This window comes from Uncinocarpus reesii, genomic scaffold, assembly GCF_000003515.1.
Source record: "Uncinocarpus reesii 1704 scaffold_2 genomic scaffold, whole genome shotgun sequence".
In the NCBI taxonomy this organism is placed as follows: domain Eukaryota; kingdom Fungi; phylum Ascomycota; class Eurotiomycetes; order Onygenales; family Onygenaceae; genus Uncinocarpus; species Uncinocarpus reesii.
The window spans coordinates 1,684,409-1,709,321 of NW_003052499.1; the positions used below are offsets into that span (position 1 = coordinate 1,684,409).

A 24,913-nucleotide genomic window follows, 5' to 3' on the forward strand; every position below is an offset into this window, starting at 1 on the left:
TATGCAAAAGCAGCGAAGTTCCAATGGAGAATTTCCAGTCCTAATGTGCTCTTGGTGGAAGGCCCAAGTGAACCCACGGGGAGACAGTGAAAATATATTGACCACAAGCTTGTTGATAGCAATACCTGCTCCCAAAACACACTGAGATTCAGGCAGCCAAAGCGTGATTCACAGGGTTTTTCTCGAAGCCCCATTTCTGGCATGGTGAAGTCCAACCAGAAAACAGTCAATGTTGATACCATGGTCTGATATCAATAGAGGATATGGTTCCAACCTTTGGTGAAATAACGGCAAACCTATACAATATTGTGACTGATGCAAAGACGACGAGAAGTAGCACCTGGGACTCTCTGCGAGCTCAAGTGCGTGATTATCTAATCTTCTTGGCACCATGAATCATCACGTAAGCAGAAGTCAAAACTTTCTGTTTATCAAAAATTAATTTTGGAGCTTTGCTCGAGACTCGAAAAATATCAAGAAATACCCGCGCTGTCGGTGCGAGCGTAAACATGGCATCTGATGAAATTGTCTGGCAGGTGATAAACCAGCAGTTTTGCTCGTTCAAGTTAAAGTATGCTCCCTGCTGTTTAACTGCTCTCTGTTCAGATTTTTGAGAGCGGCCGCCATGCTAATACCGCTTCCTGTAGAACCACCAAGGGTCAGAACTTTTGTCGGAATGAATACAATGTCACCGGTCTCTGCAACCGTCAATCGTGTCCTCTCGCAAACTCCCGCTACGCCACCGTACGATCGGATCCGGCGACCGGCGCCATGTACCTCTACATGAAGACGATCGAACGGTCGCATATGCCCAACAAATGGTGGGAGCGAATACGTTTGCCATCCAACTACACAAAGGCCCTTGAGCAAATTGATGAGCGGCTGATATACTGGCCGAAATTCCTAGTTCACAAATGCAAGCAGCGGCTGACGCGACTCACGCAAGTGAGCATTCGCATGCGACGACTTGCGAAAGAGGAGGAGCGGCTGGGAGAAAAACTGGTGCCGAGGCTCGCGCCAAAGGTTCGACATCGAGAGGCTACCAGGGAACGAAAGGCGGAGGCTGCTGCAAAGGTGGAAAGGGCTATTGAGCGAGAGCTTATCGAGCGATTGAGAAGCGGCGCTTACGGCGACCGCCCATTGAATGTAGAGGAAAATATCTGGAAGAAGGTCCTCAGAGGCTTAGAGCGGCAGGGAGAAGGTGAACGGGACGAGGATCTGGATGTGGGCATTGAGGAAGAACTGGAGGAAGAGGGCGAGTTTGAGGAAGAAGGCGTGGGTGAAGTGGAGTATGTCAGTGATTTCGACGAAGATGAGGACTTGGAGGATATTGAAGATTGGATCGGTGAGGGCAGCGGAGATGACAGCCTCGATGACGATGATGACGATCAAAGCAGTGAAGAAGATGAGGAGAGTGGTGAAGATGAAGGGCCTCAAACGAAGGATGCTCCTGGAGCCAAGAGGAAGCGGACTGCTCCGGCTCCTAAGCCTCGCAAGAAGGGCGCTCGAATCGAAATCGAATACGAAACTGAAGCTCCCGCAAAAGAGAGTATTTTCGCATGACAATCCTGGGTGTATAAAAGCGTCTGATTACTTTTTGTGAGCATCAAATTTGGCTTGGCGTTTATGATGGCGATTGATGGTTACCAGTGTGATTAATTGCTGATATATATCTACTGAGCCGGCGTCAATGCGAGCTGATTTACACAACAGACCATGATCCATCTGCATCTCAGTGCCATTGGGTTGAGACACCTGAGAATAGGGAGGTCCAAGTCTATACTTGGGTGCTTGATATCCTGGAGGGTATTCCGGTGAAACTTTGGCTCATCCATCCATCTCAGTTTTCCGCGCTCCTCTTCAAAGCATCTAGACTTTGACCTCCGCGCTGATGTGGCTGCATTGCATCATAGAGCTTATTTCAAAATGCTTCTTGATATAAATACGGCCCCCAATCATCCGCAAAGCATGCACGAAAATCTCAGTGGACGTTACAGAAACCGCAATAACAAGCAATGGCTCCAAAATATACCCGTCTCGACAGAGAGAACTGCGCGTTTCTTTTTATTGATCACCAGGTGATTCTCCGAGCCATCAAGAGGAAAACTGCAATGTGACTAACTAGACGCTCTGAAGTCCGGTCTGATTCAATTGGTTCGCGATTTTGAAGCAGATGAATTCAAAAACAACGTCGAAGCCTTAGTTGACATCGCGAAATACTTCAAGATCCCCTCGATTCTCACTACGTCCTTTGACTCTGGACCAAATGGCCCCATTGTCAAGGAGATAGCCAGAGGGCTTCCTGACGCTCCTCTCATCCGTCGTCCTGGCCAGATCAACGCGATGGACAATGAGGAATTCGTCAACGCTATCAAGAAGACGGGTAAGAAGCAAATGGTCGTCAGGTAATCCTGCATATTCCCCTTCCTTGTGCATCACCATGCTGATAATGCCCCGTCAGCGGTGTCTTGACTGAAGTCTGTGCCACCTTTCCTGCCCTTAGCTTGGTTGAGCAGGGCTACGAGGTATTCGTAGCCACTGATTGCTCAGGGACCTTTTCAGAACATACCCGGGAAACAGCTCACAAGCGGCTGTCGCAGCATGGTGTTCAGCTTCTGAATTGGGTGGCCATTGCGGCCGAGCTCCATCGGGATTGGCGCAATGATATTGAAGGGTTTGGCAAGATCTGGACTGATCATGTTCCCGGCTACTGGTGCTTAGCGCAAAGCTACGAGGTCGCGAAGGGTGGAAAGTAAAAGGGCAATGATGCTTGTGGAGGGCTCCAATGGGAGGTTTGGACTATGCAATCGACAATGGCGATTTGGATTAATCTCTTGTGTCTGGATGGTATGGTATATGTAAATCCGCTGGACACCCAAATGCTCTAGTTCTCTGGATCTTTAATATGCTTTTCGGGTCCGTCGACCTTATTTCACCATATATGTACCCTAATTACTTAGCTGAAACCATTTCCCGGATCATGTTGGCTGTTTCCATTAAAAACCCATCAGACCAATCTACCCAGCCACAGTTCTATCTTCTTGACTTATCGCCTGCAAAAAAGATGCAATTGACCGGCCCCCGTCACCAGTTCAAGTCACTCAGTTGTCCTTCACAATAGCAACAACCTGATCCAACGAATCAACGACGAAATCCGGCTTCATCGCCTCACACGCTTCGCGATCCCCATATCCATACCGGCACCAGCATGCTCGCCCTTCAATATTTTTGGCAAATTGAATATCAGCCACGGTATCGCCAACGACGAGCACCTGGCCGGGTCGCACATCTGTTATTCCACGGGCTTTCAAGGCAGGGACCAGGACATGAGCGAAACTGGAGGGATCAGGTTTTCGCAACGCTCCTGGAGTTTTATCCCCGATAATCAGATCTTCAGGGACACATTCACCCAGCCCGTTGCGGTCCAGAGCAGTCTGGACGGCTGTAACCCCTTTGTTGCTGATGATGGCGGTGGGGATGTGGTGAGCCTTCAGTTCCTCGAGGAGGGACTTTGCGCCAGGGAAGGCTTTTATCAGTAACTGGCCGTGGACTGCGTATAGTTCACGATACTTGTCGATCCATTTGGTTTCTGAAGCGGTGAATGCCGCGGCATCGGGGTGGAGGGCGCGAAATGTGTCTGATAGACCCGCGCCGCTAGAAATCAAGCGGTGGATTTCCGATTGTGGGGGGACGTGAGATGGTAGCAGGTCGGCAAAGGTGAGTTTGATGGAGTGTTCGATGGACCCGTGGGTATCGAACAGAGTGCCATCAAAGTCGAAAATAACGAGGCTTGTCATGTTGGTGTGGACGAGTGATATGTTGTAGTATTGCTGAAGGCATTCGCGTTGGTCTTTCTCATCTAACTACAGGGTCATGGGCTAGTGGGGTTCAGCATAAGTTATATACACTATGGTTAGTTAACCGTCTCAATTATATCGTCTTCCAACTTGAATAAGCGTCTTGATATGATGCTGAAAAAAGAAATCAAGTGCAGAGAGCTTAAGCCGGTTAAGCTCACAGGGCCAAAGGCTTGTTTGGTTAACTATTGATCAAGTTACTTTGCCATCTTGCTCTAAGTTACCGTATCTTAAGACGAACTCTGTGCCAGTGGTGTCCTCCAATATTCCTTGGTGTGGATTTCGGACCTGATGGAGAACTGCCCGTACACTAACTAGGCCATATATCAATTTCCATTGACCTAGCCAAGCAGAAAGGTGGGAGAGGATGCACGTCAAGTTGTCAACCAGCAATGCGCCAAAATAATATGGCTCCATACACCGACGAATCGCTTCATTCCCGATTGGGTATGCTGCGCCATCTCTTTTCAGGTCCGGGTAACAGCGTTATATCTGTTCGTCTGCGTGGATCTATATGAAAACGACGCCGCATCATATGCCTCGCCGGTCGATCTGAATACCACGAAGAGTTTCTTTCTGATACAGATTCCTATTTAAATCTGGTTCCTTTCTCGCGACCGATGCGAATATCATTGGTAAAACATGGCATACAGACTCGTTAATGCCGGCATTTTCACCGTCGGCCATCAAACAACATGCGGCCGTGGCCAGTTCCCATAGCAGAAATTTGTAGGCCCGATTAACTGTAGCTCCACTGTCCCAATATGGTAAAAAAATCCAACACATAATCTGACAGGTAATGACATCCACATCATTACTCTTCCTGTCATGTTGACCCTTCTGCCATGTAACCTGCAGGCAGTCACATAAAGGGCTTTGGATTTATGTGACAGAGAGCCTGGCAACAAGCCTGGCAACAGTGTTGTAACAGCTCTATAACCTCCATGCCTCACTTGATCCCTTACTTGAGATGCCAGGTTAATCTGATTACTAGTACTTAGAAGAATCTGATTCATTCAACTATTTATCTTAGCTATTTTACAAAAAGAAGATATCTCAAGTGCAATAGAGAAAGATATCAATCTCTGCAGTCTGATTGAGAATCAAATTCCTTCCTGTATTCATGAATTTGCTGACTGATATAGTATAAAGACCTGGCTTCTGAACTGCAGGCAGCCCAACAAGCTGATACTCTTGATCCTTCATGTGAAAAATTGGAAGCTCAAGAATCTGATCCTGCATGATCTCTTTAGCAGGCCCAATTGAAAGAAAAACCTGTTCATAGTTATTAAGCTCATGCACAAAGATGACAGTAATCTTTCTGATTACTGCTGTAATTGTGGAAGATTAAAGAACTTCAATCATATCATCTTGTCTCAATATTGTCTGATTGGAGTCATTTCTTAAGAAGAAACTGACATTTTGGTAAAATTGAATGACAATAGAGCTTAAATCAACAACAGAAGACTTGTTTCAGTTCTTGTATGCTTGTTAAAGCTTCTTGAGAAAGAGATATAATGTGATCAATGTAGATAGGTGAGAATTTGAAATTCTGAATATTAGAAGCATTGGATTTACAGATTATTAAGCTCAAACATTTGAATTGTATTCCCAATCAACATTCAACTCTTAAGTATTCAATTGTTTAGTATTCAAATTATTGAAATTCAATTGTTCAGTATCCAAATGCTCAGTATTCAAATCAGAATCCAAATTGTTTTCAAAGTGAAGTAAGGAACCAAAAAGAGAAGAGCATGAGCAATATAGCTTGTGTAAATTGACAGAAAGATTGAATTCAATATTCAAAAATGCTCTCTCAAGCAGTAAAAGCAATGTACACTTAAAGCTTTTCTGAGTGAGAAGAATTTTTTCAATGTCCCACTTGTTTGTTCTTTGAACAAGCTTTTTATATTCATGGTGTTTATCTTCTCTGATAAGCACATTGCAATTATTGAAAACTGCATATTCTTTTACCTGCTTCATGTAATGAATTCTGATGTGCATGTTTGAGTGATTCTTCAATGTCTGTATGATCTTTGTTTTCTTTTGGAGATTCACTGTGATTTTGAAATTCTGAAAAAGATTTAACATCTGACTTGGAGCTGAAGAGACTCCCCAATAAATATTTATAACAGAGGCAGTCTGAGATGCAATGAAAATTAGCTCAACAGATCATGCTGCTGCATTAACTAGAAGCTGTAATCTGATTTGTGCTTGAAGTACAGTGTCTTTCAAAATGTTGAATGAGATTCATATTTGAGAGATGAGAATACAATTGCTTCATGCAATTTCTGCAAAAGTCTGCATAATAATATCAATTGCAGCTGATTCTGACTCCATTTACTGTTTAAAGACTGCTGACATCATTCTTTGAAAAGTTGAAAAGATTTAGTCAAGTTTCATTACAAGTTGAAGAAGAATTGAGATTACAATGAAAGCTTGAGTGTGCTCTTGCAATTGGTAAGAATCCAAATGTGTAATTGAAGACTGTACATGAGTTTAATTCTGTTGAAAAGAAAATCTTTGAAGCAGTTGACAATATTCTGTCTGGTCATGGAGTGAGAGTATGAAATCTATCAACAGCACATGCACTATTTTGGAGATTCCAGAGAATTTGCTATAATAGAGATTGAAAGAAAAGAAAGTAATCAAATTCAAAGATGAACAGATCTTGAACAAGAAGATTTGCTCACTAGTTATGCTATATTTCTTGCAAAGAGTCTTCTTATGAGATTGGATTGCTGTTGTATCAATTTGACAGCAGAAATGGAGATTCTTGTAGTGGAATTGACCATTCTGAAAAATGTCATAGTGCATATCATGTCTATTGATATTGGAAATCTTACAAATCTGACAGAAATGAATTGCCAACAGTTCTTTGATTGCAGCATTGCTATTTTGCTGCAGCATGTTCTTTAAGAATGTAATACAAGAAGCAATTACTCACATGTTGTCTTAACTGACAATACTGATCTCAAATCTGCTGTCAACAATTGCCAATCTGGGGGCAAGAGCTTTAATAATATTGAGAAAGTTGATGGCATGAGATCTGAAAGTAAGTGTATAAACACTGTTTCTTTTGGTGCATTGAGTGGCTGTAAGCTCAGTGGAAATTATATAAAACTTCATAAGACTCTGATACATATTCTGATACAATCTGAATCCATCAATAAAGAGCTGATATGATATGAAGATAACCTTTTTAATCAACTGATCAACAGTAAACATCTTTTTCAGAGTTGATTGATCATATGCCTCCAGCTTCAGCTCTCTGTGTAAAGAGTTTATCTTGACAATTGAGTGAGCATTCAATTTACCTTCTTTGACATTTAGAACTCTTTGTACAAAGTGGGAGTCAGTATTTGAAGCTTGTGAAGTCTCTTGAAAACTGAATGAATAATCTAAATGCACATTAATTCAGAACAGAACATTGAATTTAAAGATGAATTCATCTTGCTGTTCAAGAAAGAGAAATTTCTTTAAGTGATGTGTTGAATTTAAGACAGATAACTTCTCATTGTAATAAAAAAAATTAAATTGCAGAACAGACTGAACTTGTAGCATGACTACATTCAGAATTGAGGTATTGCTTTGTTTATTGTGTCTGATAAAAAGAACTCAGTTAATATAATGGTAGTTGGGGTTTTTATTGCATTAGCAGTTATTATTGCATTGAAAACTCAAGAAATCTGAAGGAAAAATAGACTCTCTGTCAGAATACAATGTGAATTCATCTGATGAGTGCTTTATGGAGCTCCCCCAACTCCATGAATGTCACAGTTCTGTCAGATTGTCAATAAATTCTGTCATGCCAATATGAACTTTGGAACAGAAGCTTGGGGACTTCACTAAAGCAGCAAAGAGTACTATTGAATCTTGAAAATAGACATTTGTTAGTCAGATGCTCTCCACCATTTTCTTTTTGACTGTGAAGAGGGTTGACATCTTGATTGAAATGACTGAAATGATCTTCTTTTAAAGTGATAGAATTGGAAATTAAGTCCTGCATCTCTTTTTGAGTGTAGAAAGCCCAGCAGGTAGTGTCTTGATTGATTTAATATTGTTGAGATTCTGTAGAATTTTCTGAAGAGATTGATACTGCTGGTGAGAGATTCTCTTGTTCACACCATAAAGTAAAGATTATTGCAAAGAATTCCATTTGTTCATGCTTCTTGACTCTTATATTGGGTAATGCTTCTGAAAATTTATCTTCTAATATTGATAACCCCAGTGAATTTACTGGAACATTAGCATTGGATTCTGACTCTGACTCTGACTCTAGTAGCTTCTCAATTGTAGACTGTTTGATATCTGCAATTGCTTCTTTAATGATATTCTGCAGCTGAAACTCATTGTCAAGCAGATTCTCTTTATTATTGACATCTAATGTAAATTAAAACTGACTGCATTAGCTTTTGATATACACAAATATAATCAATTGAGCTCACAATAAGATCAATTTCATTGTTGTTATTGGAATCACTATCCAAAAGCTCATGCTGCTGGGTCTCCATGGGCTGATTTTTGAATTCCACTGAATCAACAGATTTGTTGACATTTCTCACAACATTTTCTTCAGCAGCCTCTCTACTGGTGTCAGATGCTTTGGAGGTCAAATTTGAATCTTGTAGTGCAATTTGCTTGATATTTTGAAGAGTTGAATGAGACATTTTGATTAAACAAGCTGCAGTTTGGAAATTGAGCTGAGAATGAAGATGTTGGGTTGTGGGGAGAGATTGAGAGTGGGAGGTTGTCAAAATAACTCTTTTTGAAAATTGAAAAAAGGGGTGCTAGATGAAAATTCTTCATGAATCTGAAATTGAAGTGTTGAATTTATTTGCAAGAACAAATGACTATACCAGTTCAATTGAATAAATCTGTAATACAATTTCTATAGATATATAATGAATATTTATAATGAAAGAAAGCTTTCTCAGATTGCTTGAGGTGCCAATAGAGAATCTCATTCAAGAATCTGAAGCATCATCAGCTCCAACTGAGCAAGAGGCTCCAGCTGAGCAGGTGGCTCCAGAAGAGTCTTTAAAGATTAAGAAGTGCAAAAAGTGAGTAGCTCATTCTGATACTGAGAGATATTGAAAAGAGAATGAGTCAATTGTGATGGAGCTCATCCACAAGACCTGATGAATGTATTTGCTCATCTTTAACAAAGGCAAAATGAATGAGGTTATTTGAGATGTACACAGAAAGATTGAGAACTTCTTCTTTATATATAGTGTGGTCTGAGTGAGCATTCAAGAGACAACAAAGTTCTGAAAAAGCAGAACTCTTCAGAACATAATGATAAGTATAATCTGAATTCTCTGAAGACTGCTGGTTGACTGAAATTTAAGAATAGAAACATATAGAAAAGATCAAGAAGATTGATCATGAGAAACATTCTGATATTGAGATGCACTGCTGTGACAATTCTGACAAGCTCTTCAATTTCTTTGTAAAAATATTCAGTGAGGAGAGCTTCTTCCAGGTGTTTTTCTGAGTGGTCAATATTGTAGACTATCTGAAATTCTTGAAATTTGACAGATGGTATTTAAAGTGTATGCTATATTTTTGAAATTCATTAGCAAATCACTAATATAAAAGCAGAAATCTTTATCAATTTGGCTGTTCAGATCAAATTGTACCATGATCTCTCTGAGAAGGAGGGTTTGGAGAAAGAGACATTTGAATTCTGAAAGAATATCCTTCAATTCTGAAATTATATGAGCAAAGTGAAGCAGTATGTCAACATGGAGAAATCCAACTTTGCTGAAAAGAACAAGCAAGGGTGCAAGAAGCCAAAGACAGTGAATTTGAATGAGAAGAAGACTCAAATTGTGAAGATCAAGTTCACTGAGATGATCCCACCAAAGAAATTCTAAATAGAGTGCTGTGAATAGATTTATATGCATATTTCAAATGTAATAAAGTGGATTTTGAAGCAAATATCTGTTTCCAGCAGTCAGCAATCTGTAAGAGCAGTGAATATTAAATCTAGCTCTTGAAAAGAGCTTCCAAATTCCCAATATGAGTAATTCAAGTAGAAATCTGATAGGAATCTTAGATCAAGCAGAATTTGCCTATATTACATGGTCAGTCCAATTAGGAAATGCAAACAAAGCTAGTAATGTGAGGCTTATAACAGAAAAATAACTGAATCTTCCCACAATCTTTTTTCTTCTTCTTCCTCAAGCTTCATATACTTATTGACCTCCCCCTCTTCTTTGATTCTTTTTCTCTCCCAATTTGTGTGTATAAACTCAAATTCACAAATGTAAGTTGATATCCCTCTTGTATGACATTTTCAAAGACTGATGAGATTTTTTTTTGAGAAGAAATATGTCAAAATGACCTTCTGAAAGCTGACAGCAATCATAACAGCAGCAGCAGCAGCAGCAGCAAGCAAGATGCTGAAGCAAACTCTGAAGAGAAGAGATTGAAAGTCAGCTAAAGAATCTGAAGAAGAAGATGATAGTGAGATAATGTATCAATATTGTGCTCTGATGTTTGTTGTTCTGAATCATATGAATGCACTATGTGACAAGATTTATAGTGGAAAGACCTGCATGAACTGCTCTTGTGATAAGAAGAGCTGTATTGATTTTCTGAAGAACTTAATCTCTGTGGTTATTAAACTTCTGAAGATCATTAAGGTCTTCAACAATACAGCTAATAAGATGATCAAAAAGAGTCATCTTAGTACTGCAGTCTGCATTATGGGCATGCTGGAGGATGAACTTGAAAGAAAAGCTGAAATATCTCTCATCTCTGATATTGAGCAAGATCTGATCTTTAGTGTTAGTGCTCTGAGTCTTTTTAATCTGACAATGTTCAAGAAACTTATTGAGCTCAATGAAATGATTGTGAATCAGCTCATGATGCTGAACACACAAGTTGCTGTAAGTAAATATATCAAGTAACTTGATATAATATGCTAATAATTCAAGACTCTTCCAACTCAAATTGCTGAAGCAATTTGTTCTGTGATGAAAGATAAAGAATCTGAACAATCTTCTTCTTGAAAGAAGGCTTGAACTTTGCAAAGCTTGTTGATTATGAGCTCAAGTGTTTTTACTGATTTAGATATTTCAAGTTCACAATTCTGAACTCCTGATCTTCTCTGATTTGGGGTTTCTAATGTGTCAGTGGATAAGTGATTTTTTATGCCTCTCACCAAATTATATTAACTCAATTGAATTGTAGCAACCTCTCTCTCTAGTCTGAATTCTTTTTCAGATGCTGTGTCAGGCTCCAGCCCATTTTCAAGCTCTGATATTGTCATGTCTGATTCTGATTCTGAGCCATGACAATTTGCTTTATCAGATTTGTCTTGCTTTTCTGCTTTTCTGATGGCTCTGATTGTCTCTTCTCTGACAGCTCTGATTATGTCTCCTTCTGTGACTCTAGCTGTTTCTCCTGCAGTGGCTTCTCTGAGTTCTGCTCTGAAAGCAAGGATTCCACTCATTCTTCTGAACTTGAATAGATGTATTACCAGAGTGAATTTGACAAAACTAGGTCAGAAGTTGAACAATGAGGTGAATAAATAAATGAAATGGTGAAGCAAGGGTCAGTTTCAATGATGTGAGGTTGGATTTTACTTTTTTCCAAAAAAACTAGTTAGTTAGGTCAGCTTCAGGCCTTTGTGGCTGAAATGGAACTTTTGTTACTCAATTCTGCAATGTGGCTTCAAAATTCACTGTTTAAAGAGTCAAACTGTAATATTTTAGAAATGAATCTGAATCAGATTTGTGCCCTACAAAGTAACTGTGATTTTACAGTGGATTTATGGTTACCCAAAGTGGTAACAGTGATCTAAGGGTTACGAGGATCTTTATGGTGAATCTACAGTTATATTAAGGTTTTTTGGATTCAAGGAAATCCGCTAAGGTCAGTTGTAATAAAACACATGATAACATCTCATTGACTTGACTGCTTCGAGCTGCATGATCTTACCATTGGATCAAAAGAGGAACATTTGCTTGCGACCCGGCTCTAGTCGTAGCATGTAATATCCATATTTAGTTCTTGTCTTGAACCAACCCATTCGGAGCGTATCACTTGGCCGATGTTCAAATACAGAGGGCAGTCCATGACACAATAGCTGTATGGCACAAAGGGCAAATCAACTCCATAATCCAGTTTTGCATCCCGACGCCGCATCCAGATTTTGGTGATGTTTCTTTGGAGGAGGGAATATCACACGGAACATCCGGGGTTTGGGTCATCTAACTGTCAATAATGTGTTTGAACAGTTCTCTGGGAATATGAAGGCCGACGCAGTTTCCCACGAGGCCTAACCATAGCGGCAGATATGATTCCGTTGACGGCGTTGCACCCTTTGCAACGTCTCTCAGGGCGCTTGCGGTGTTACATGGATGGATGAAGTACACTGGAATACCTGTCACTGGGTGGTTCTGCCTCCATATCAGCCTTGACTCTTGATTGTCTCGAAATGGTCCTCGACGTAGTCTCACGCACAGTCATGCTAATGCCACCCATGACTCCCACTTGCTTCAAGCCCGATCGGTATGATGGGGGAACCAAGCCTTCGTATATAAGGTCTAAGGTAGCTGAATCGATGAGGGAAACACCCCGAAGGAAGAAGTATAGGACTGGAACCTGATAGGTCGGCGACAGAATGATATTGTATTCAACTTCAGGCGTGTCCCTGTCGGTGGGAGGGTACGATCTGATGAGCACTTCCTGCCCAGCAACCATTATTAAAGAGCGACAATAGCAAGAGAAGGGATACGGTGAGCCTAACAGGGTCATCGTCCTCTATAAGATCTCCCTGGTGACAGGAATTCTGGCCATTATGCTCTGCGTCAGATCCCGAACGGAGTGGTTCGAGGATCTTAGAGATGAGCAAGACTGCGTTTCCATCCTGGCGAGGAGATTAGTAGATATAACTAGTTCAGAGGAATTCCTCAGAGTGCTCCATTACCCGTACCTGATCTTCATATCTGATCTTGGTCCAGCCCAACGCTGAAAGACCTTTTGGATAGGAATTGACTTTGCCTGTGAATGACGAACATACGGACCGGAACTCGTCCAGAGTGAGAAACGGGAATGCAGGCAGTTGGCCAGATGTCATCGAGGAAGATGGCGACGGGTAGCAGTTGAGTTGAGTCGGCGCCTGACTTTGTGCTCTGATTACAGGCGATTGATGAGACATGGATTCTGGTTTCAACTTCACATCGACCTCTCGTCTCAATTGCCAACAATTTAAAGCAACCAGCGTGAATGCCTCACTCAAGCCACCGTCTATCTTCAATTCATTGAATAATCCGCATGAACGCCGCCGTCAGTGAATCCTACATGATACTGCGTCACTCCCGCCCGCTCTCCCGGTGCCTACGATATCAAAACCACGCTTCCTAGGCACCTCCAGCAACATCTTTGTTCCGTCTCGAAGACGGAGACGCCCCTCGCTGCTGAAGCGTATCGGAGCAGCTGAATCTCCAGCGAATCGCAACCATGTCCTCTTACTTCTCGTCGTTCACCACCTCCACCGCAATCTCCAACATCAGCACTCGCTTCACATCCCTGCGCCGCGCGCTCTCCTCTGGCGACGAGACTGACGACCCAGACCACGAGGATAACTCTCACATCTCTCACGTCTTACGCGCATACTACACAGAAAAAGGCCGCCGCCTTCCCCCCTGGCTTCCTCCAGACCCCAAATCGTCACAACCCCCACCGCCCGCCGTCGCTACACAGACATCATTCCAAGGATACGGCGGTCAACCCAGCGCCCCCGCTGGCCGTGGGGGAGGCGGTCGCGGAGGACTGGGTGATTTATGGGGAGACACCGCTCCAGCATCTGCGCCGGCACAACCGCAAACGTCGAGTCTCCGATTAGGCCGGGGTGCAAACGCACCTGCTTCAGGCTTACCTGGGCGTCCGTCGCCGTCGGGTACACCGCGTCATCCATTTGATCGATCACAATCTGCGCGTCAACCGGGAAGCGCAGGAAACGTGGGCAGCGGCGGTGCAAGACCCCTTCCTAGTCAGATGGCGGGGTCATATCAGACGTCTCAGGCTGCACAGACTCGGCCTGGAGGACCAGACCGTACTCTGTCTGCTGCTTCTGCACAGGAAAGATTGAGGGCGAGGTTACACGGTGGAAGTGGAGGTGCTGGTTACGGAGGCGGAAATATGGCACGGAAACCTTTGGCAGGTCCTCGCTGAATTATTTCTTTGACCCTATTTGCGGCGTTCACAGATTGTTTCCTTCGAATGATGACCTCATGGTATATGTGCCCTGTTGGCGTTCTTGTTGCATTCTGTTCTACCTACGCGTTGCATTCCATATCATGTCGAGTCTATTTGCATCTTCGCAAATCCACACTTCACCAATACCCCTTCAATTGTACATACATATTTAGCCGGGGTAAAAGGTCCTTTTTCTCTTTATCCATTGGTGGACGTGTTCGTTCCTTTTCACATTCATTTTAACAGGACCCATGAAGTTCCATTCTCGGGGCCTGTTCAGCTCGAATACTAGGAACGGCGTATTCCCCTGACAACAATTCATGGCCGAATTGTAAACGATATTTACGTATCATGATTGGGAGACTTTTGGATCCAAAAGGCCCCCAGAGTAGTGAAGGCTGTACCGGGGTACAAGCTATTACATCAAACTCTAGAAGAGCGACTATGGAGTCGATCGATTTTATCCAAGTCTAAATATAACTACAAGTAAGAAACTACCCTCGCACCTTGCGGTAACTTGGAGGGCTCCAGGTCCTGCTAATGAACTTGACAGCCCATACGGGTACCAACGATATAGCGCACACAACGGCAACTCTCCACGCCCATCCAAGGGTGATCACGTAGCGCAGGTCGAAATAATCTCCCAAAAATGGAACGCTGGCCGCATACACTAATGCCGTGCCAATGATACAGAATATCATAACTGGATGCCACGTTGTGATTGAGATCGCCACCATGGCGAGTTCATTCAAAACTAGGGCTGTAAAGGAGACGCTGATGAGCCTGGGGCCAGAAGTAGCGTCGACGAGGATTTGGGAAAATCCTTGGATCACAGATCCTTGGTATACGGATACGAAAACCCAAGTGAAAAATGACCGGTAGCTCAGACTCCGGCCTGATTTGAGTTCTTTGTATAATTCGGGGTAGAGGTTTGCGAGTTCTTCGTCAACATCTCGGTCAAGGACGAGCGAGAAAACGGGGGCATTGGTGTAAACAGTTGCGTATCCGACAAGAAGCCAGTTGATGAAGAGACCCTTAGGTTCAAAGTGTTTTGCGATACTGTACATCGTTTGACACGCGCTGATTATCAAGCCTCGGTGCATGATGAATTGGGCCAATTTTGCAGACCGCTTATAGGAGTTCCGGCCGTGCCAGACGAGAAGCTTCGTGAGATGGTGGAATTGCGTGATACTGAAATCGGCTGCAAGGGACGCTTGACGACCTTCTTTTCCCACGATACCGATTCCGACGTCCGCAGCTTGTATCATAGATACATCGTTGCCGCCATCCCCGATGCAACACACTCGCTTTTTGGTATGGCGCCGGATTAATAATGCGATTTCTGCTTTTTGCGTTGGAGAACATCGACATGCAATGACAGTCGGTAAAAGCACAGCAACGGATATGAAGGCAGACCGAAACTGGCTTAGCAATAGAGAAAGGGAATCTCCATCAATGAGCAGACATGATTCGGTTTTGTTTCGGAGGAAGTCGAGGGCCTCTTGAGCTGACTCTAGGTCTTTCAGTTTTGAAACTGTATGGATATATTGTCCCCGGGACACCAACTTCGACGAAATAGCAACACATCGTGCAGTTTCAACCTTGTCACCTGTGAGCATCCATATTTTGACACCGGCGTTTCGAAGAAGCTCAAGAGACGGCTTCACATCTTTTTGGAGTTTGTCTTCTACTCCAGTTACGCCAAGGAGCTCCAAGTCACATTCCAGGTGACTTTGTATCACCTTTGCCATGAGAGAATCCCTCGAACTTAAAGAAAGCGATGCGTGCTTGTAACTTGTAGAAAATTCTTCATATCGTTGTTGAGAAAGTTTCTTCCTTCCAACCACCAGTGTTCTGAGGCCCTCCCGGGCCATGTTGGCCGTCTCCTCGTCAAGCCAGTCATTGGCTGCTACAATGGACGACATAACCGTGTCGGCGCCCTTCTGGAAAAACCAGATTTCGTCTTCACTTTCATCTGCCCCTTGCGTGTGAGAAAATTGAACAACAATGCCCATACGTTTGCTGTCTGACGTAAACGGGAAGATATCCAATATCCTACCCTTCACAACAATCTTGCCGGTCTCCACAGATCGAAGCAATATCTTTTGCCTGTCACGGTATGCTAGTCGAACGCCAACCTCTTCAGCATATTTTACGATCGCTATCTCGTCTGGAGACGAGGCTTGATAAGTAGTGATAGGCTGGCCATCCTTTTCATCTGAGGTTGGGGTGACATTATGGCAGATAGCGAGAGCCATAATCAGGTCCCTTACTCGGGAGCTGATCTCACGCCGCGTCCGTGTAGTTCCAGCCATGCCTGACTGGATCGCATTCACTGACGACGGCGTGACTAGGGAGATTGTATCGGAGTTATCTGAAGCAGATGAAGTAGAGAAGCCTTGCCGAACATATGCTGCAACCTCTTCCATCGCCTCATTAGCGTACGATACGGTACCCACATGGATTTTCTTCAATTCCATCTCTATGAAATATTAGCTCCTGACAGATTTATGGGCTGTGTGCCATCAAAAGGAAGACGCACCATTTTGGGTTAGTGTGCCCGTTTTATCTGAAAGTAGATACTCTATTCTTCCCAAATCCTCAGGAATGGTGCTGGTCCTCACAATGGTGTCGGGAATTCCTTTATCCCGTTCAATAAACCTCCCATACACTGATTTGGCCATATCCAAGTTTACCCGTAAACTCATGGGAATGATCGTCGAGAAAAGAATAAGATAAATCATTATAGCGATGTACCATTTTTTATCGCTTGTGGGTTGAAAGCCTTCCAATGCAACGAGAATGATAGATAAAGACAATGTTAGAACACACAAGATCTTTGTTAGGCTGTTGATTTCGAACTCAAGAAGGCCGACTTTGGACCGAGAAGGAGACGTGGACATTGCCGAGCGCGTTTGAGAGCCGGTATAGATAACTGTCGCAAAAGTAGTGGTATTCGAAGCAAGTACGGTGTTTGCCCAGGCTGTATTATCGATAGTGAGGGGTGCGGATTGATGTTGCAAAGCTTTGGAGGCTTCGCCGCCGGTTTCTATAGGAGGGTCGTATGATTGCGAGACCGGCGCAAGTTCTACTCTTCCTACAAAATCATTGACGCTTCTTTCAGGAGCCCCGGCCGTGATTCGAATTCTGCGCAAGTCTGCGAGCGGTAGAGCCTGCGTCAGTGGCAAGGCAATCCGTAACTTCCAATCAGTTTCTCCATCTAACTGATCAGTACGTATAAATGCGTCCACAGAGTCGCCGTTGTCAGAATCGGCACGGATAGAGTGAGCATCCATCGGTGGCATCGGCGCATCACCACCGTCACAACTTGAACCCGAGGTAGCGGGAATCGCCGATTCGCTATGCAAGGATTTTAAAATAACAACATCGGCCGGGAGGCGTTGGTCTTTTCGTATCTTCAAGATATCGCCAACTTTGAGATCTTTCGATTTCTTGGTCACCTCAAAAGGAGTAATCATTTCATTGCTCGGATCGTCTCTGGATTCACGTAATGAGCTTGGTTGAAACGTCAGACCGTATACTGCTCAGAGTTCGCTTCAGCATCCCTTCGCCGCCGGGAAATATCATCCAGTGCCTCTTTGCTCAATGATATAATGACCACGAACGCTAGCGGTGCAATATAGGATGACATATACCCGATCCTTAGGACGGGGATAATTTGAGAAAGGGCAACAAGGAGGAAGTAGATGTTAAAAAAGAACGAGAATTCGTTATACAGAGTACGCGGGAGGAAACTCCAGGCTGTGTATTTTGCATTTGACACGACGTTGGCTGGGTACCGAACGCTCTGTTGCTGACCCACCAACACCAATCGTGTAGGCTTGGGTTCCGATGAGTTTTCACGGCCAAAAACATTTCCTGTAGCCCCCATAGAAGAAGCCGCTGCGAAACGAGGTAGCCGTAGCTTGGAGCCTATACTGGCATAGAGCGCGTCTGCTCTTGAGGGGCGCGAGGGAGAGGGACCACTCTGATTTGACGCGCTGAGGAGGGGAGCATTATCATCGGCGGAGCTCGATGCAGCACGAGATGACCTCTGGCCCTCGTCTTCGTGGTCAAAGAGCAAAGCATCCAAGCCCTCATCACGTTCCCGATGCGCAGAACTTCTCTGTCCACGGCTCCGCAGTCGGTTGCGGGCAGAGGCCCTGATATTTCTCAACGCGATTCCGGGACTAGACCAGTTGCGTTCATGGGTTCGCCTTGATGTATATTCGCGACTAGTCGGCCTCGACGTTCCCGCGCCGAGTTCCTCCAACTCGAGATCATCGTCGGAATCTGATAGGACTGAGGGCGTTCTCGAATTAAGGGGACGATGAGAGTGAGAGGACGCCATGGTAAAAGACGCCGTTATCGCAGATCGAGAGCGAAGTTCGTATGCATATTAAATTCCGGGCCCGGGTCGACCTTGTCTGTAAATCAGAGGAGCCTGCAGAGAACCGAGCAGGGGGTCATAGTCAAGGGATTAGCAAAAGGATGTTGTACAGCGTGAGCCCAGTCAGTCGTCACCAGTCGGTCATTCCAGTCATGAATTCATTTCAGAGTCGCCGTCCAGAAACCAAAGTCCCGCAGCTTGCATGCCGACGATAACGACGATGGTGAGTATGATGATATGGTGATGCCTGCTGCGTGGTTGGGCACTGCCACACTTCCACGTGATTCAAACGGTGTGGCGCATTCGGAATGGAAATAGGATAATCCGGCAGATTTGAAAAACGACCTCAAACCAAGTTGAGATTTGGGAGAAGCCGGAATTTGAATCAATTGTGTGCCTGCTTGAGGAGAATGCTGAGACTAGCAGAGCTCGTTTCTTGAGGTCTGTCGCCCCTCTATCACTATCATTAGTCTCGCCATCGCCCTGACGCCTTCAGAAGTGTTTACCTGGCCAGTTCCGGGCCGCTGTTGTTCCGTGGCGTTTTCCATCCGACTTCGATCATCAACAGAGCGTCTCCTGATCCGCAAGTCGATTCCCGTCGCCCGGCAGAATACTGATAAATTTCCGCCATGATTGCCTCTCGATTTCTCTAGTTCTGTTGGCTGCCAGCGTCAACGTTCTCTCCCTGGAGCTGGTCGCGTTCCTTTCCCTACCACGCCGGCCCGCTTTTGCCTCCTTCCCTGCCAACGACAGCTCAAGTCCTCGAGGAGTAGAGACTTGAACGACTGATTCCCGATGGCGGAGGTCTCGGTGCTGGGCCATGGAAATGGCTCACTTCCAGATGCGCTCCAATACGGAGCTTGGAATCCAGCGCATAGGCCCGAACAACTCTCCAACGAAACCGATCGAGATGATCCACCCGCCTCTTCCCCGACATTCGGCCAGATCGGAGAATCCGCTGAGAGTTCACCGGGAAATACCAGCTCGAAATCTCTTGAACCGGAGAAACCCGTTGTAGAGCCTTTAAATAGCGATTCTACACACTTGGGCGAACTTTCCAAAGTTGCGGTCGAGTCACGAAATCACGGAATTATGGATTCGAACATCATTGAGGCTGAGCGGTTTGGATTCAAGCAGAATGTCGACCTTGCACATTCCGATTCGCCTTTGATTGATTCATTCCAGGGATCTGAAGCTGGGCTGCTAGCGAACTCGTTTTCTGACGACAGCGTCGATTTCCAGGCGATGATTGGGGCAACGTTGAAGAGCAAACAGGACAATTCGGATAAGGGTGATGAGGAATCTCACCAGCCATTGTCTGACCCCCAACCGCCTAATAATACTAACGCGGGAGACAGCCCATGGAACAATACATTCGCAGCTGATGAAGAAGGTGGCGCTGGTTTTTTCAACAATATCAGCTCACAAACGAAACCGATCTATAACCCCCCAGAACCCGAGTCCCGTTTTGAGGAAGGACTCCCACTCATTGATAATAGCGATGCTCAATCTCTGGTGAACAGTCACCCGGTCAACGCAATCGACACCCTTTTTGAAGCGGATGAAGCCACAGGGGACGCCGACTTTTTCAGCTCCCAAATGACGAACCAGAAAGAGTCGACGTGGGAACAGCCTTCTGGATTAGAACGTAAATCCACGTCACAAGTCCTCTCTGGGCTAAATGTTACCCCATATGCCAATGCTGCCCCTCAGGAGCCCGCAGCAAACGAGGACGTTGGGGAAGAGGAGTTGGCGGAAAGATGGAAGGCATTTTTAGATGATGATGATTTGTTGATCGAAAACGAACCTCTCGATGCATCGACGAACGACTCTGGTGCTGAAATGCCGAAGTATCGAACTGAGGCCACAGAGCACTTGGCTACACCTAACACCTCGCAATTCCAGCCTCAGTCGTCCACCGCCAACCCTTACGCTCCACATCAGCCATCATTGTCCGAGATGCTAGCTTGTTTACCATCATCAAACTCGTTTTCAGCCCCGCAGCAAGTAGTCAAGCCAGAAAAGGGACCGGTTGAGAGTTTCGTTAATCAGCCGAAGGCCGGATATCAATCCCCCTTCGACTTACCGTTTGAAATGCGCCCAAAACATGCCGTAACTCGCGCTGTTAAGCACCCGCCTGGTATGAACCCGCCACCCCGCAGCAGTTCCATGACAGGATCCCGCCCTCCAAGTTCGTCTTATATGCCTTCGAGTCCGGAGGGAACTGGTGGCTTGCCGAATGCAGCTCCACCACATATATCCAATTCTGATACAGTTTCTCCATCAACCAAAGCACCTGTTAGGACTGGAAGTTTTTTTGAGGAGCTCCCGGTCGTAACAAGATCCCGCCCATCCACTCGAGGTCGACATGCGTCACAGCCAAACCCGGCCGAACAGCCTCCCAATGCACCGATAGGGCCAATGGTCCCACCACCCGCTTCCCATCCGCAGCAGAACCGCGACCCTTATTCCCAATTTCAATTACAGCCTCCTGCGCCTGTAGATCTGTATTCCACTCTTCCTGTCCCTCCCTCTCAACACCCTCCCCAGTCCTCCCGGTATTCACCTCAGCCGCCCTCTCAGCCAGCAACGAAATCGGCCCCCTTTCCTCGATATTCTCCTGCACCACCCCAGCTTGCTGGCACTACAGGCCCACCAACGTATGTATCGCAGTCCCCAACTGTTCAAACATCCGTCACTACGCGTCCGTTCCAGCCACGCACCTCGAGCCCCCTCGCATACCACGAGCCTACAATGCCGTATTCGTCTCCGCCGCGGAAAAGAGAGCCACTTCCTGTCACTTCCACTGTCCCACCAACCTCCCGCCTCCCGCCCCTGGGACCCGATTCGCAGATCATTCCTCCCAAACGCTCCATGACCCAGTCTCCTGGGAAAATGAATCCTCTTCAAACATCTGCTGGATCGAGTCAGAATGCTTACGTGAGACCAGCCTCAGCTCACGGCGGCAGGTCGTCAATGCAAACATTCCAGACCGCTTATACCCCCGCTGTTCATAATCGCTCAGTTCCAGTTTTGGACTTTATTCCTCCCACCGATGGCCGAGAACATGATCCTCTCCAGCGCTGGAAAGGCGCTCCAATCTTTAGGTTTGGATTTGGTGGAAGTGTGCTATCGACATTTCCAAAGCATATCCCCAGATATTCTACGGGTCAGATGGTTCCTCGTATCAAACCGACTCTGGGTGACATTAAAATTTATCCGATTAATCAACTACTTCCGCATGACGAGCCTCTTGATAAGTTTCCAGGACCCTTAAAATCGAAATCCAAAAAGAAAGACGTCTTAACCTGGCTTTCTACCATGATATCCGCTTTCGAGACCCTTCCGGTAGAAGGCCCTGCTCAAACAGATCTGGTACAAGAACGTCGCCGTGAAGATACCATCTTGCTTTGGAAGGTAGTGAGGGTTTTGGTTGAACATGACGGGGTGCTGGGTGGCTCTACGGCAGCAGACGCAAGCCTTCAAAGCGTATTCTCACAGAACGACGCAACTACAGAGGCTGGGCCATTGGATACTCAATCTGGATATCCTGATGCTAATCGCCCACTCGCTGGGTCGCTGACATCCGAACCCGCCAGTTCTCTAGGAGTCGAAACCATCCACAAAAATCTTGTGTCTGGGGACAGGCAAAAGGCCGTTTGGGACGCAGTTGACCATCGTTTGTGGGGCCATGCAATGCTGATTTCATCTACTCTGGACAAGTCCGTTTGGAAACAGGTTGTTCAAGAATTCATTCGTCGGGAAGTTCGATCTTTGGGGCAGAATACCGAGTCCTTAGCTGCGTTATACGAGATATTCGCTGGCAATTTCGAAGAGAGCATTGATGAATTGGTACCACCCTCTGCGCGAGCTGGTTTGCAGATGGTTAGCATGCATGCAGGCCCAGGCCCTGCTAAGGATGCCCTGGAAGGCCTAAATAAATGGAAGGAGACTGTGAACCTAATACTGAAAAACAGAAGTAGCCAAGATCACCAGGCTTTGCTAGCACTTGGCCGGTTGCTTGCATCATACGGAAGGACAGAAGCAGCACATGTTTGTTGCCTAATCGCCGGGGCTAAGACGAGATTCGGCGGTGTACATGACCCACAGGCTGATATAGTTCTTCTGGGTTCTAATCACCGGCTGAACTCGTCGGCCACCTTGACGGATCGCAAGGCTTATTTATTAACCGAAGTTTATGAATTTGCTACATCCGTACTGGCTACAGCACCATCCCCAGTCTTGCCTCATTTACAAGCTTTCAAACTTCAGCACGCCATGCATCTGGCTGAAGAGGGTCATAAATCTGAGGCTCAACATTACTGCGAAGCAATTGTTTCTATTGTCACGTCGAAATCGAATGCGAAATCACCATACTACCACCAAACTTTCTTTGCCCAATTAGACGAACTACTACAGCGTTTGAGACAGGCTCCTGCGGACGGCTCATCATCCTGGATTTCGAAACCCAGCATGGAAAAGGTCTCAGGGTCGGTGTGGGCGAAATTCAACAGTTTCGTCGCTGGCGACGATAACGAAGTGGCATCGAACGGCTCCGGCAAGGCTGGAGAAGGGGATATTGGACCATTCGCCAAAATCGCCGGGACGCCGCCTGTCAGTAGGTCCCCTTCGGTCGTCGAAGGATATGGATCATATTTTCCCTCTCAGCAGGTTCCACCATCATCATCAAGTTCTCGTTACGCCCCAAATAATCAGCACTATCCTCCTTATTCATCCCCAGAACAATCTCGTGGTCGTCGGTCTTTGGACTCCCAGAGGTCACCTTCACATAATGCGGCGCGTTCGTATTCCCAGCGCCGCAACTCCCAAGATCCTATGACCCCTCTTGAGAATAATGGTTATGGGTTGGCCTCTAGCAATATACACGCATCGCCTGCTGGTATTAGTTCCCACTTTACACCACCTCAGCCAAACTACTCCCCTCTTGCACCTGTCAAGGAGATTTATTCCCCTCAGGTTCAGTCTCCTACGAGCGAAACCCCCGCAGCACAATTGTCTACAACTAGTTTCGGTATCAGTCAGGAGAGTTCATTGCCATTGCCGGCGACAGCAGCAGACGATCATGAAGCCAAAACTGGTGCAATGGTACCTGAACAACCCCAGTACCAACCACCCACTTATGAACCTCCATCTCTAAGCACCGGTTACGAACCACCTTCATATTCTACAGATGTTGCAGAGGGTGAGGAATCAGAAGAAGTAAAACCGAAAAAGAAATCATTCATGGACGATGACGGTGATGACGATTTTATGGCTCGCGCGGCACAGCTCAGGAGTGTCGAGAAGGTAAGGATAAATCGCGAGGCGGATGAAGCTTTCAAGAAGGCTGCAGAAGCAGATGGTAAGCAATATAAGCCCTTCTATGGCTATCCAAACCGAAATGCTAATCATGTTCCATATAGCAAAACGACCTCCAACCGCAGAAAAGAAAGGCTGGTTTTCAGGTTGGTTCGGAAAGAAGGAGGCGGGCCCAGTCCGCGCAGATCTCGGAGATGACAACGCCTTCTATTTCGATAAAGAGTTGAACAGATGGATCAACAAAAATGACAGCGGTGGCACCGCCGCAGCGGCCGCCACGCCGCCTCCTCCTAAAGGCTCAGCGCCATCCAGCCGGTCTGCAAGCGCTGCCCAAACTCCCACAACGCCCAACCTAGTAAATGGAAGGCCGGGACCCTCGACCATTGCGGGGGTCGCTTTATCCGCTCCGACTGGTATTCCGCCACTTCCCACGCCGCCATTGAGCTCGCTGGGCCCAGCGACAGGCAGTCCGCGCCCAATCCCAAGATCCGTTTCGGCTGGCGCTCCAACAGGACCGCCATCACGCCCTAGCACTTCGTTAAGCAATGCGAGCTCGATTGACGATCTCCTAGGAGCCCCGCAGGCAAGAAAAGCGGGTACTGTCAAAGCACGGAAAAAGGGCCGGGGCTATATTGATGTCATGGCGAAATGATCTCAATGCTTCCATCCCAGTTATGAATTATGATGCAAAATCACTTGCATTGTTGTTTATTGTGTTTTGGTCTCATCTCTTTGTGAATTCAGCGCCCAGCATTTTTGCTATACCTTACCCAGGAAAAGCAAACCATAGATATAAACTGCCCGCACATGACAATGTTGTTATTATGTGCGCTTCCTTGCTACACGCTGGCTTTCTATGCCTTGCCTGCCTTTTTAGCTTTGGGTAAGCCCACATTTTGATCGTCACGTTTCTACATGTTGACTTTGCATCCGGGACCGGGTCATGCATTAGTTTCCCGCTTCATAGCGCTTTTCCGTATTTTAATTCTTTCCGTTTTATCCATTGTTATATTTAATCGTTTTTGTAAGAAAGATGACCTCCCATGTTTATTTTCTTCAAAAGGCGCAGCTTGCGTACTTTTATTTGGATATTTCTCGTTGGTTTCCCTTCGCAAACTGTGTTTTCTTTTCGTCT

General features: G+C 45.6%; 8 protein-coding genes across 8 annotated transcripts; 5 read left to right on the forward strand and 3 right to left on the reverse strand.

The window, feature by feature from the left end:
- Nucleotides 1–509: 509 nt before the first annotated feature.
- Nucleotides 510–1,563, forward strand: UREG_03547 (protein MAK16; the record flags this gene model as incomplete). The annotated part of the gene is made up of 2 exons (XM_002543984.1): nucleotides 510–571; nucleotides 648–1,563. 2 exons carry the CDS (start codon nucleotides 510–512, stop codon nucleotides 1,561–1,563), a joined length of 978 nt encoding a protein of 325 aa, XP_002544030.1.
- Nucleotides 1,564–2,015: 452 nt separating this feature from the next.
- UREG_03548 (protein ycaC) lies at nucleotides 2,016–2,756 on the forward strand (the record flags this gene model as incomplete). Its single annotated transcript, XM_002543985.1, has 3 exons — nucleotides 2,016–2,078; nucleotides 2,137–2,383; nucleotides 2,581–2,756. 3 exons carry the CDS (start codon nucleotides 2,016–2,018, stop codon nucleotides 2,754–2,756), a joined length of 486 nt encoding a protein of 161 aa, XP_002544031.1.
- Nucleotides 2,757–3,101: 345 nt separating this feature from the next.
- On the reverse strand, nucleotides 3,102–3,797 carry UREG_03549 (uncharacterized protein; the record flags this gene model as incomplete). Its single annotated transcript, XM_002543986.1, has 1 exon — nucleotides 3,102–3,797. One exon carries the CDS (start codon nucleotides 3,795–3,797, stop codon nucleotides 3,102–3,104), a length of 696 nt encoding a protein of 231 aa, XP_002544032.1.
- A 3,806-nt stretch (nucleotides 3,798–7,603) lies between these two features.
- On the reverse strand, nucleotides 7,604–8,527 carry UREG_03550 (uncharacterized protein; the record flags this gene model as incomplete). The annotated part of the gene is made up of 2 exons (XM_002543987.1): nucleotides 7,604–7,639; nucleotides 8,306–8,527. The coding sequence occupies 2 exons, from the start codon at nucleotides 8,525–8,527 to the stop codon at nucleotides 7,604–7,606; spliced, it is 258 nt and encodes an 85-aa protein (XP_002544033.1).
- A 1,809-nt stretch (nucleotides 8,528–10,336) lies between these two features.
- On the forward strand, nucleotides 10,337–10,774 carry UREG_03551 (uncharacterized protein; the record flags this gene model as incomplete). Its single annotated transcript, XM_002543988.1, has 1 exon — nucleotides 10,337–10,774. One exon carries the CDS (start codon nucleotides 10,337–10,339, stop codon nucleotides 10,772–10,774), a length of 438 nt encoding a protein of 145 aa, XP_002544034.1.
- A 2,557-nt stretch (nucleotides 10,775–13,331) lies between these two features.
- Nucleotides 13,332–14,045, forward strand: UREG_03552 (uncharacterized protein; the record flags this gene model as incomplete). The annotated part of the gene is made up of 1 exon (XM_002543989.1): nucleotides 13,332–14,045. The coding sequence occupies one exon, from the start codon at nucleotides 13,332–13,334 to the stop codon at nucleotides 14,043–14,045; it is 714 nt and encodes a 237-aa protein (XP_002544035.1).
- A 518-nt stretch (nucleotides 14,046–14,563) lies between these two features.
- On the reverse strand, nucleotides 14,564–18,420 carry UREG_03553 (uncharacterized protein; the record flags this gene model as incomplete). The annotated part of the gene is made up of 3 exons (XM_002543990.1): nucleotides 14,564–16,551; nucleotides 16,612–17,585; nucleotides 17,726–18,420. 3 exons carry the CDS (start codon nucleotides 18,418–18,420, stop codon nucleotides 14,564–14,566), a joined length of 3,657 nt encoding a protein of 1,218 aa, XP_002544036.1.
- An 834-nt stretch (nucleotides 18,421–19,254) lies between these two features.
- UREG_03554 (uncharacterized protein) lies at nucleotides 19,255–24,430 on the forward strand (the record flags this gene model as incomplete). The annotated part of the gene is made up of 2 exons (XM_002543991.1): nucleotides 19,255–23,821; nucleotides 23,883–24,430. 2 exons carry the CDS (start codon nucleotides 19,255–19,257, stop codon nucleotides 24,428–24,430), a joined length of 5,115 nt encoding a protein of 1,704 aa, XP_002544037.1.
- Nucleotides 24,431–24,913: the final 483 nt, after the last annotated feature.